At 38.9% G+C, this 13,439-nt stretch overlaps 1 protein-coding gene across 9 annotated transcripts in view; it reads left to right on the top strand.

Moving 5' to 3' along the window:
- The window catches only part of Cmpy (crimpy), a 253,083-nt gene that overhangs the window by 24,213 nt on the left and 215,431 nt on the right, over positions 1-13,439 (top strand). For all 9 annotated transcript variants that reach the window (XM_077399403.1, XM_077399237.1, XM_077399148.1 and 6 more), the window contains one exon: positions 9,022-9,246. In XM_077399403.1, coding sequence (XP_077255529.1) covers positions 9,022-9,246 — 225 coding nt within the window. The remainder of the gene's footprint in view (positions 1-9,021; positions 9,247-13,439) is intronic.

Below are 13,439 nucleotides of genomic sequence, written 5' to 3'. Positions count from 1 at the left end.
GTACACATATACACGCGCACATACGGGTATGCAAATCCCATAGATCACCGTACGGTTTCTCGTTCGCTCAATACATGGAACTGTAGAGGCTAGCTACATCACCGTCGATAAACCGAATAGGTAGATCGAACAGTATTTCGAGAGGAGGTAGAGAGCGCGGAGGAAGAAGTGTAAAGCACCCTTGTTTCGTGTTACAAGACCACCATCGGCAGAAAATATACGTAGCCGTACGTATAGCCAGCGAAGCTCATTATATTGTTGTACGTCGCTTCGTTCTGGAGATCCGTAGACGGGCGAGTCTAGCAAATAATGCGGTAAATAATCGCCGTCGCATACGTCGCGGCATCGTAAGGAAACATTTCTTACGACGATTGTATGTCGGGGGTAAAGAAGCTGACGGAGATGGGCCGGATTGCGGCCGTGAACACGCGATAAGGCGCGCGGATTGAAAAATTGGCCCGATCACGGGAGTGCACGTAAATTCGAAAGCGCGCAACAACTTTCCAGCGAGGCGCGTACGAGAAAATATATTTGCGTAGCGAGTCGATGTATCGTGAAAAACTACGGTTCGTCGCCAACCTATTGTATCGTCGAAGACGTATTGTATTTTTAATTTATTACTATATTATTGCAATAATAAATGTGCTAAGAATAGCGATTATAATGTTCTGTGGTGTATATCTGACTTTCGCAATATTTTGGTATAATTGATTTAGCTAAAAATTGTTCAAACGTACGCAAAAAAAAAAAACAGTAAAAAAAAGTGAAACATCTTTCTTCAATTTTACATTGTCCGTCATAGAGTAGACGTAGCTCCGATTATCGTTGTAATTACATTCAAGCCCTAACTTTTTAATCGATAAAAATTCTACGTCCACAATAACGAGCAACGCGCGCACGTCTCATCGTGGCGCGTGGCGCGTTAAGCTAAATAGTCACGTTCTTGACGTACGTAGCGCGAGATAAAAGCGATGCGAGAAAACGGTGGTAGAAGCTCCACAGTGGTTTATTTTGCCGTTGCACACAACCGCGAAATACCGGACCACTATACCGCCGGTACGTTATACGTCGTATTCTGTAGGGCGATGCAACGGGGCGGACGGTTGGAAAGTCTATAAATGCGTCGCGGCCTCGCACGTATCGCGGCACTTGCTACTTAAGCCAAGGATTCGCTTTACATCCTGCAGGCAGGCAGCGTACGTACGCGATGTATAAAATATATATCCCTCAGCGGCAGAGCGAAAGAGATTTTCCTGCCTTGGAGATTAAGCTCTTCCCGTTCGACGACGATTGAACGCGACCATTTGTATGCCCAAGTTGTTAAAAGAATTATTACGCCGCTCCTATCTCTTAGAAAGATGACTTCTTCGTACGGTACGTTGAAGCACGTGAGATACAGTCACGTTAATTAAAACATTTTATTATTCTCGCTGGAACGTGTTCTCGGCTCGACAATTGCTCCTGCATATTTTTAATGAAACGCTTGACCTTTTTACAGATTGCTTTTCCACATCGCGGAGAAAACGGCGCTCGCGCATTTAATCGCGGCGCCTTTAGTTTCCAAAGTTTACGATTAATGGGAGAAATAATATTATGCGGTTCGTCGGTGGGAAAAGCTTTAAAGTGCGCTTCGCGAAAGTATCGATATTCGTTCGGTACTTGAAATAATTTAATTACCATTCTCTAGAATAACATAAGTATTATTTAACATACGATTTTCTAATCAAACTAAATAGATCGACAACTGTTATTCTTTTATAGTCTCACGAGATGCTAGTGATATAACGTATTTTTCAGCGATACAATCCGTTGCAAAAATCGATCGTTAATCTTATCAGAAAAAGGTGTTTATAAATGTTTCTTCCTCCTTCAAGCTACGAAATTCTTTAAGTCTAGAATTCACCGTGTTGTTAACCCAGCGCGTTTGTAATACTAACTTACTGGTATATGTGCATCTCTGTGTATATGCGTGCGCAAATCGATTGACTGTTTTATTTTGCGCGAATCGCTGGAGTTCTACCAAACTCTGCCGTATTATGCTTTGACCTGTATTACGTTTTTACGCGCCCGTGTGCGCGTACGTTCCGCGCTCGTGTGACGGTTACTTTTGGTTCGTGAGCTGGCAAGAGACACGGGATGCAACGTGACACATACGCGGGACGATATAATACGGCAACGACGTGTATGCGCGTGCGGGAGAGCCAGGGAAAGAGAAATAGCCTGCATGTGCATCCGGATGGATTGCCGGGATTTTAAATCTGATAGGACGCTGATAGGCCAGCGGCAAAACTGGACGAACTGAAATGTTTGTTGCGTCGTAAAAAGCGTACAGGATCCATAGTCGGCACGGTTGGAAAAAAAAATCGCGGAAAATCTTCGCAACGCATCGCCGTTTGCTCACTAAGAACGATATTTGGAAATTATAATGAATGATCCATTCCAATTTTCTGAATTATATACGCGATTTGACGTAGACGATATCGTATGTGTATACTGTATGTCGTTAAAGTGCTAGAGGGTGAAATATGGAGCGTGATTAAATATAAGTGCAAGTTGTATTCTCCAGCAAAATAAGCCGTAAAAAAATTTGTTGTGTCAGGTATACTGTGTCAGAATTAGTGGCGTGCTATGTGATAAAGTAATTTTTTATAAAAAAAAGATAAATATAATACAATGTGAGGCAGTTTGAAAAACGCTGGACTTTATTATTCGAGGATCCATTAAAAATGGGAGGCGTGTAATTCAAGAAATAAAGTGGTGGGTATCGCTGCCCGTCGAGCATATAACTTTATAACAAATTGCATGTGACCCATTTTACAAAATAATTATATCAGATATCTCACGCTGCATTAGTTCCGATTACAAACGCTCGTTACATAATTTATCGTTTTATACTAGCATATTAAATATCATTGTTTTTAATTTAACAGCAATAATTGTAATAATTACTGATTGAAACGCTTGTAATAGGTGGACAAATGTAACTTGTACGAGTGATTTATTACGGATTGCTAATTGTAACCGAACATGATCCGAGTGTCTTGCAGCATTTTTTGCTACATGTTGCGCGTTGCTTGACTATATGATAATGAAAGTCCCGTGAAATCCGATAGAGATCGCTGAAATCTGATAATCTCGGAAAATTGATGGATGGCCATAATGACAGGGATTAGCGCGGATAGTTACTGTTTAATGACGATTTCGCGATGGTCGAATCTCGCATAACCACACTGGCGGATGAACCTCGATTCCAGCCAGTTAATTAGGACGCAACGCAGCAGTTTCCCCCGAGAGGATTTCGACGCCCGCATCCGTGAAAATCAAGCAGTAGGTTGATATCCGAACGAGCACTAATTTGTTGGAATGCTTCACATTCTCGAATAACAAGTTTAATGCTTATTAAAAATTTTTCACATGAAGAGGATATCGCGAAAACACTCTGTTTTTATAACCGCTAAAATAACCGCGTTAAATAAATCCATAAAAATAATCAATAATACTGTTTGTTATCTCTCATATTATTAGTCACTGTTAGATTAATAATTCGTACCTCGAAATCCACGTATATATGTACATACGGAAGAAGTGAAATATGATTCTTGTGTTAGTGTCTTGTTAATTTTTAATCTCTATCAAAATATCGTGAATTATTCAACTCTTTTTCTATATTTTTGTAACGTTGGTGTAAAAAATTGAAAAAGATTTCGCATGGAAAAAAATGCCTTATGGCCGCACGGTATTACGTTAGGACGAAAATCTACAAAATGCATTTGCAAACTGTGTGATATGTGATAGAATACAGAGGAAAAAGGATAACCGTTCTGTGTACTGAAAGTTTGCACGAAATTCTATCGACTGGGATACCTGCGGAATTATGTAGAAGAAGACAATCACGAATGCAAATACGAGCATACTGAAATATAAAATTCTGGTGTTTGTTTACTTTCGTGAATGTAATTCGTTTTTCTGGCAGTAACAACTGTGCGTCGCTTTATAGAGTTACACAGAACTGCTTGCGGATCGCACAAACGATTGCACGACACGCAAAACTTATTTTATACATTAAAAAAATACACGGACACATAAATCTTGAAAATTTCCTTTACTATACGGTATAATTCTTTTACTGTATTACGATTGCGATATATACTCATATATGCAATATATCGACCTTTTCTACACGTTCAGCAACATTTTTAATACTACATCAGCACTTAACCCAGTACAGGCTCAGCGCGGCGGATTGATTCACTTTACAAAAGCTGCACTTCCATTCGCTATCGAGTTGTTTGCTTTTGTAAACCAATTCGATACGCTGAAAGTACGCTTATGTATAAGTATTATCTGTCTATTCTATCGAGCAAATAATTCTGCAAATATTGATCACTCGACGCTACACGCGGAGCAATGATGCCTATCATTTGTGTTTGAGAGAAAATGAAACCGCGCGCGTGTGTTCACGGGCACTCGCGGGTACTCGAGAGCGCAACACGCACAGTCAAAGGTATACGAGAGATATGCCGTTTTCATCGACGTCACAACGAGGTCGTGTCGTATTCATTAAACGTATACCATAATTTTCTCGAGTATCATACATTACGCATACTACAGAAACAGCTGCCATCCGCACGAACTTGTTTCTCTTTTTTTTTTTAATCACGTTCACTAGCGAGCTTGGAAAAACAGATTTCGTTTTTCAAACTGAAATACACGGGCGCAGCATTATTGAGAGATTTATTTTCTTTATTTATACAGAGAAGCGTATTATTAAAAACGCAACATTCTCCAACGGTGACCGAATAAGCTTGGAATAAATTTATGTTCACGTTGCTTTTTCATCTCCAATTAAAATATAAATTTCCTCCCCCCCCCAAAAAAATAGTAAAACTGTTGAGGAGTTATTATCTTTTTAATAATAATCGAGTTTAAACGATTTGCGTAATGTTATTCTCTAAAATGTTTTCATTATTAAAGAGTTTATTGGATTATTCCCGAAGTCACAAAACTGTTTCGTAGTATTCGAGAATCCTCGCAATCTAATTTAACAAGATAGATATGGAGAAGTAGCCTCAAACACTGAGGTCACTGAGGAGGTCACGAGATCAAGAAATCTCGAGATCCATGTTACGTTTCTGCTTTTTTTGCGAAGGTGTTCGTATGACCTACTGACTTTACGTTTCATATTGCAACGAGAAAATATCGAAACCAAATGCTCACATTTTAGGAGTATTCCCATTTGGCCTATGAATCTTTTATTTTTATTTGAAGGTTTCGGCGACATAAAACGTACATGGAACTGTACCTTCCAAAAAGGAGAAAAATAATAAAAAAATATTTTTATCGGTGGATGTATTGCAACTGGGTTTACCTGATTTAATATGATTGTTAAAAAAAATTGTTGCAACTTCATCATGTATATATACGTGCAAGAAATTAATCAAAGAAGCTCTATCAATGGATCCGGTTGTTTTCACGATTGGATCTAATTGTAAACGTATTATAGCCAAACGGAAATATCTGTTTTATTTGCAAGTATAGATTTGACAAATCAACGTCGATATTTTCTATCTCTATATAAAATTACTGTGGCGTAAAACTTTATTGTTTATGTAAGTGATTAGATCATACGTGTAAATGAATATGTGTGCTCGCGCAGAAAAATAAATCGTCATCGCGCGAAAGGGTCCACTCTGATGCGTTGTCTTTCCACGTTACGTATGCAGATGAAGTTCGCAAAAAATCTAGCGGTATACTTTTTTTCCACTCTTAGTTTCGCATTTCTCCAACGGTGCATGATTCTTTGTCGACTCCCTTAATACACTCGCGCCGGTTGATTAAGTTGCTCATCGTTTCTCTTTGCCGAGAGTTACTTACCTGGGCTAGGTGGAACGCCGTTATTTTTCACAACTTCGTTTACTTTGGTTACCGGAAAAATCTGCATTTCTCTGCGTGCTACATAAAACGTCGTCGTGCTTCGCATATAGTTCATGATATGACCGTATAAACTCACGTGCTATAGTAACGAGTGTGTAAAACATTTTATTATAGTAGGCATGTTATTGTAGCGATATTTTAGCAATGGGACTTGATATTGGTTAAAGTGGTTAAAGCAATTATATGTTACCATTACTGAAAAGGTAATGGGTAGGAATGGTAGAATAAATTTGAATGAAGCGTGCATTTATTTAGGATAATATCTTTATCTCTCCCTAAAATTACATTTAATTAAATCACACACACACATCCACACATTAGATTCAATAAATATATATTAATTTAATTAAAATTACAGCATATTTACTTATCAATGTGTTAATTATTTTATAGCTTAAGCTATTGGGATTGTTATAAAATAAGTCTGAATATCTACTTTGGTAATATTTTGCTAGCGCTCTTTGCGATGATAATAATAATTATTTTCATATACATCAATCATCATATTCTTATCTTATTTATACAAAATTAATTATACAAAATATTATTCAGGTTAATAATCTCTTTAATACAAAAAACTTTCAAAAGTTATCAAAATATTTTTAACTGTTCTTCTTTCACGCTTATGACTTTTTATTTATTCAATCTATTTATTCAGAATATATAAGAACAGTACAAAGTTAAAATCAGTATTTATTAATTTCTTTTTTAGATTTATACGCGTGTACCAACGCGCGCAAGTGTTTCGCTATTTTATGTAATATTTTTTTATAAGTGCGAAATCTCACCGTTTTAAGGAAAGCTTGGTGAGAGAGGCATAAGCAAGTGTCGACACATTAGGAAAGTGGCTACTGACGATTTAACGGATTACCCACGCTGGTACAAGAGACCAAATGCACCTCCAAAGCCGATTGCACGGTCTACAACTGTAAGTGCAGTCTGACTTCTCGAGTTTCGTGTTGCTAGTGTTGCTACTCCGGAAAGATCAACGGCGTAATGTACGTAAAAGCGGAAATGTGCATCCTGAACAGTCACGGTCAATTGGTCATCGTGCGCATGGTCCATTAACTCGAAATAAATTTGCATCAAAAGTGGCAGTTTCGACATTTTTCGTCAATAAATTGCACTCTTCACGGGGAGACGTCATACCGTATCGATATCGATACATTAATTAGCTAACGCGATAAGGTGTACAAAATTAATAAAATAATAAGCGAAAAACGAAGCAATAATCTCAAATTACACGATATACGTCGAGACAATTAAATTTGTAAGCTTTAAAGTGCACGCAGCTTTAAATTCGGAGATGGTTAAAGTAAATTTGCTAATGGCTACGAGCACGTATTGGCGATACCGAGAAATTACCTTGAAGAAATGTAATTCCGCGGTTGCTTTTGCGACCCATTCTTGGAACGCTCAGTATCTTCGATTTTCTTAATCGAAAACCGCCGCAATTCGGTTACATTTGGATATCGTAGCGCATATCTGACCGGTTCACGGGCAATTAGACGGAAGCGCATTCCCAGCCATTAGCTCGAAATGAATTCGCATTTAGGAGGCCCGGAGGGCTGATGGGCAAACCGATCGGCAAATTCGATTTTCTCCGCGTAGCCCATCTGTGGATTATTAAACTTATCGATTGAAACGCGGTGCGATCGAGAAGGCAGAAAAGGGGCGAAGAGGGTCAGCGTGGTCACAGCCCAGGCGATATCACGGCAGGCTGTAACCGCCCTTCGTGTCAAACAACCGGCTACTTCGGCCTCGATTTATTGTCCAATTAGTTGATCGTTCCGATTCTGTTTCTGCCCCATTTTCCATCTTTTCCTCGTGCCTCATATCCCTCACGGGGTTATTTCGTGCAAATGGCGCTAGAGCTAATTGCTGTTTTTTTCTCTTTCAAATACCGGCGACGACTTTAAAACGCTCTCTCTCTCTCGTGCTTCTCAGTCAGCGACTAGTACGGTGAATGCAATTGAATTGGAATTTGTCGTCCGGGTACACACCACGTCTCATTAGGCGACCGCATTATACCCTCGGGTATCGACGGTATCGTAGTACTCAGCCCTTACCCGGCGACGACGAGCGGTGTATGCGGTAAGCGGTGCCCAGCGATGTTGACGGTTTTGTAATTGCGCCGTTATCGATGCTCGATTTGCTCCGCTGGCGAATTCGCCACGGATGCGTGATTCTGGAATTTTTCCGCGTTGCTATTACACTCGAGTCTCTTGTACAGCGCAATGTCACGTCGCGTCGCGTCGCGTCGCACCGCCTCTCTCACGTGAAATTTTCTTCTCACGATGATTCCTCTGTGCAATAATCCGGATTATTACAAGTACAAACGTCATTATCGATCGTGATGGATTTTCAAGTGTACAAGGTATATGCGTATTACATTATAGGAAAACATTTTTTTAATGAAAGACATACGGATTCTCATAGCAGCCAATATTATGCAAATATTTTGAATATTATTCATTGGCATCTCATGATTGCGATCGAGATCGATTTTTCAATTTCACCATTCGATGCATAATAATAATCTACCGACAATGGAACCGTTATCACGATGCGAATTAACTTGATTATCTGATGTTTTGCGATAAATGTGTATATACGTTTAAACAGACCGATACCGCGTATGCACCAAACATAAACACTTGTAAATTACGCATACCAAAAACCACACTCGCTCCTGTGGGGCCAATCATATACGAGAGAAGAAACAGATGGCTTGCGGTCGATGAATAATAAAATTGCGCAATCTCTGTTGCATGGCTGAATAATAGAACCAGCTTAGCCGACACAAAACGATCGCGTATATTCCATCCGTCGATTTCTATGATCTCGAATTCAATCACTGTGTTACTGTCAATTGATCGCGATCGACTTGATATAAATGAAAGAAGAATTCTGGGTATATACGCGCGTGGAGCGACGTCACTGATCTAACTCACTGTCTTATTTTTTATTTGTTTGAAAAGGAAAATAAAGGCATTTCTATATATATATTTTTTTACAATAGAGTATATGTTTAAAAATTGCGAATTTCTATATATACTCATGATGATCCGGTGTTGCGTTTTTCAGAAATCCCTGGCAGATGGAGAAGGCATTGTCCGCACGGGCCGATGATGTCGGGTGCTGGCTGCAACCTGGTTGGCGAGGGAATCGCGGCCGAGAACGGAAACGTGGCGGCCGCCGGCAAATGCGTTTGCGGTCCGTCGGTACCCTGGTGCCCGGGTGAGCCGCGGCCCTACATGTACATGACGCGGCACGAGTGCCGGCTCAATTTGGAGGCGAAAATTGCTTACGGTAGGACGCATTCATTCCATATGCAAGCGTACTGTGATATATACGGCGGTACCACGCGATGCGATCCGCGTGCTCTGCTGCGGCGGCACGATAATGCGCGTCAAAGTGCACTAATGGTGAAATTAATTTCACGCTCGATTCGTCAAATGGTGCGAGTTACAGCCGTCTATCGTTAGGGGAATCGGACGTAATAATCGGGCGTAACGCGGGACTATCAATTTTAATTATCCCTACGTGTTCGTCAGAACCAGTAGGAAAACTTGTCTAATCGATGAAAGTTTATACGCGCTCGCCTAATGCGTGTAACACAATTTGTTCCGATTCGTTACGTCTTTTTAAAGACGGCTTAGTTGATGATTGATGGAATAGTTGTGTAAATTGGGAAAAAACAAATATTTAATATAGACACTAACAGTCTATGTTTATAATTGTCACAGGGATACATGTAAGAGAGAAATTATAAATCTTTTTTTTTTTTACAAAAAATCATTAAAATGATTAATTGCATTTTATTTTTGAAGATATAATATTGTCGCATCCGTTTAATTATTTCAAGAGAAACGAAAACGATCTGTAGTTGCGTTTGGCTATTTACTATGTTTTTAAGATATCTATCTCCGACCGCATGAATTTCTCGATGAATGGACAGTATTCATACCGTATCGATGAGTTTACGAAACGATCGCGAAAATATCTTTTTAGTATATCGTTTGTGAGTTATTGCGAACGTCAATGTTTATTTACTATTACGTTTTTGCTGTCTTAGAGAGCCACACCACAAAGTTTCTGTTTGCTCTTGCCGCGTTGTTTATCTAGCGCGCGCGTGCTACATTTTACGATAAGAATCGCTGACGTGATAGGGAATGGGATCAATCTCGCGTAAAAAGAAACGACGTTGTCGTCGTCGTTTCCGAATGGCTCAGGGATAGAGATCGTTCGTATTGCACGAATGTCATACTACCGCGTTCTTGCAATAATCATTAAAATTTTTGGATCATAAATAAGCGTCGTCATGAAAACCATAAACATTTATTTGGCCCGTTAACAAAAGTCGTTTGCTCAACTCTGATAGTCCATCTGTTTTTAAAACTCTCAATCGCTATTCCTTTTCAAAACATCGTATGCAATTTATTGGACGTGTCGCAATTTTACTGACGCGATTCGTTAATTATGCAAACAATTACGGTCGGCTGTTTATTCTATCGTCGTTAATCCTTTTAGTACGGAGCCTTTATTCGTTACTAGAAAGCCTTTTTTTAACGAGTTATTTCTGCATGACAGTTTATAAATATTTTTGAGAACATTTTTTAAAAACATTTTTAAAATAAGGTTTGAATTTTCGAATGGCCTCTTCTTCGAATAAACTTGTTTGCGTTTGCATGTTACAAATAAACTAAAAAGTTAATCATGATTGGGAACCGGTTGGGAACGAAGAAGTTAAGAATTGACAGTCATCATTCGAGCTATATATATAGTCTTATTGCCTGATATTAATCGTCGTGTTTTTATCATTGGTCGTTACTTCAGAAGGATGTGCCTTTTCAACTGTCTCCTCTCGTCAGCGTAGTCAGTGTTCAAATGTGGATAAAAGAGCGAAATAGTAGTAAAGTGAATGAAATACGTGTCGGGTGCGCGAACGACGAGGGGCGTTAATGAAAAGAAAACACAAATAGTGTTGGTGGTTGGAGGTGAGGACAACGACTAAGAAAAACGGGAAAACTAAACTGAAGCGGATACAGATGGTATACCGGTAATCAGAAAAAGACACAATTACCGGCTAAATTCGTGACGCAATGTTGCCAATGTTCGTTCGTTCGTTCGTTATCGGTTTCGTCGTCTCTGATTAAAACACGCAAAAACAATCATCACGTAAAAGAGAAGATTGCGTTATCCCACTAAAACTTGAAGCAGTTTTTTATATATAAAGATTTCTTCATTATCCAATATGATTTTCGATATACTAATTGAACTTTGCTTATCACAATAACCTCTTTCACTCAATTGCATTAATATCAAGAGTTTAGAAAAATATCCGCAATCTCTTAAAGCAATAATTCCATCATTGAAAAGAATCAATATTTCCAATTTATCTTAATAATAAGAAATCAAATAATTTTCTGTACACTATTCTTTCGTTGAAAGCGTACTTCTATTTCGGAGATTCATATCTCACATATATGTGTTATATGTATATATTGTATTATATTAATATATAGCACGTACACACAACATGTTGCAAGCTGACTGTCATGCGCATTCGATTCCTCCTGCTCTCACAATCAGCTTCAATAATTGTTCACGTCGAAAGAAATAACTGGCGTGTGGGAGACTTCATAACAGTTATGATTAGAGCTCTCATCCGGAGTTGCTCAGAATCAATAGTTAACTCGTTCTCCTTTCGAGTGCAACTTCCAGAAGTCCATCTCGCGACACAGTGCGGTGTTCAACGTGTAACGAGGTTGTTGGTGAACGAGTAACAAAAGTAGTTACCCCGGACGGTGCAGAAAGTTAAATTCGATTCGTTGAGAAAAGTTTAATTGCGTACGTTCTATAAAGGTAGAAGGCAGACGGATTGTTCTTTTGCTAGCGAGCTAAGTACACGAGTAAAATCCCTAAGTCCAAAAGAGAAACAAAGGAACCAGCCAACTGAGTCCGTTTCGGTGAACCGAGGTACGAATTATGTTTCACTTTTAGATGTGAACAGACATTACGTTTAAACTGAAGTTAATAATCGTTAATTACACAATTATCATAAGTATGAATGTTTCCTATTCCTTCAGTCAAAATATTTCATGTCTATTACTGTATCAAAAATATTATCTATTTATGATAATTATTGAATACAAAAAGGACATTAAAATGAAGATTGAAGCGAAGAATTTATAGATTGTATTTAGTTACTATGCAGGATTATCACATTAATTCTTGTAAATAATTTTTATAATACTTCTAACTATATGAAAAATTTATTTTGTCTCTTGTCACGCACCTCTTTATTGTATTCGACGACGAATATTTTCAGAATAGACGTTATTCGAAGCAGCATATTGATTTGAATAGAGACATTTTAGTGGTATCATCCCTTGCAGTGATATAAACTAGTATTTGGAACGCGCCGCGAATTTCATTGAAGCTCATTGAAAGTAATTGTTCCCCGGTTAATTGAGTGCAATGCCCGATATTGTTCACCAACCGCGATAAAAAAATCGTTGATTTCGTCACGGGTGTATTACACCTCGAACCTCGAAATGCAATGTATAGGAAATTGTGCGAAATACGGGATGCAATAATAGGTACATGGTGTACAAGCGCTGCATTGTATCTCTATTACGTTTATATCGGTATTTACGAGAAATAGCGAAGATTTTTTCATGTGAATATATTCCACGAATAATTTCATTGTATTATTTAGAATAATTCAATTATCTATTCTCTCTCTCTCTCTCTCTCTCTCTCTCTCTCTCTCTCTCTCTCTCTCTCTCTCTCTCTCGGCGGTATGTCAAGCAGATTGATCTTAACAATCTGCCTCTTATCGCGGTAAACGGCACCACCATCCCGTTCGTTACTGAGGCTCGAAATCTAGGTGTTATAATGACCTCAGATTTGTCCTGGAAGAGCCACGTCAACCATGTATCCAAGAAAGTGCATTTCACGTTACACAAGCTTAAGTTCCACAAAAACTCTCTATCATATCAACTGCGTGTCAAACTTGTGACTACGCTGATTTGGCCTTTAATAGATTATTGTTCCCTGGTCTACAATGATCTTACCGATGAACTCAACTTGAAATTACAAAGACTCATAAATTGCGCTATACGGTTTATTTTTAATTTAAGGAGGGACGAACGTATCACGCCTTACCGGCATCGTCTAAAGTGGTTGTCAGTGAAAAATCGACGTCGTTATTTTCTGGGAACAGAGATGTATAAGATATCTAAAGGCATGTCTCCCAGTTATCTCTCCGAGATCTTCATCAGATCTGATCCCTTAATTAGGCGTTCGTCACGGTTGGAACTTCCACAAACTTTTGTCATACCTAACCACAGAACTGAGTCGTATCGAAGGTCCTTCCACCTGGCCGGTATTTACTTGTGGAACTCCCTTCCCGCCGAGATTGTGTCGTCCTCATCAGTCACCGAATTCAAGAATAAGCTTTATAATTACCTTTTTTCACTCGAGTTAAACAGCGATCA

Source organism: Temnothorax americanus, unplaced genomic scaffold (assembly GCF_048541705.1).
Source record: "Temnothorax americanus isolate GAGA-0224 unplaced genomic scaffold, ASM4854170v1 Scaffold1, whole genome shotgun sequence".
In the NCBI taxonomy this organism is placed as follows: domain Eukaryota; kingdom Metazoa; phylum Arthropoda; class Insecta; order Hymenoptera; family Formicidae; genus Temnothorax; species Temnothorax americanus.
Note: the sequence above shows the minus strand (reverse complement) of the source record. Positions and strands in the feature narration are given on the sequence as shown.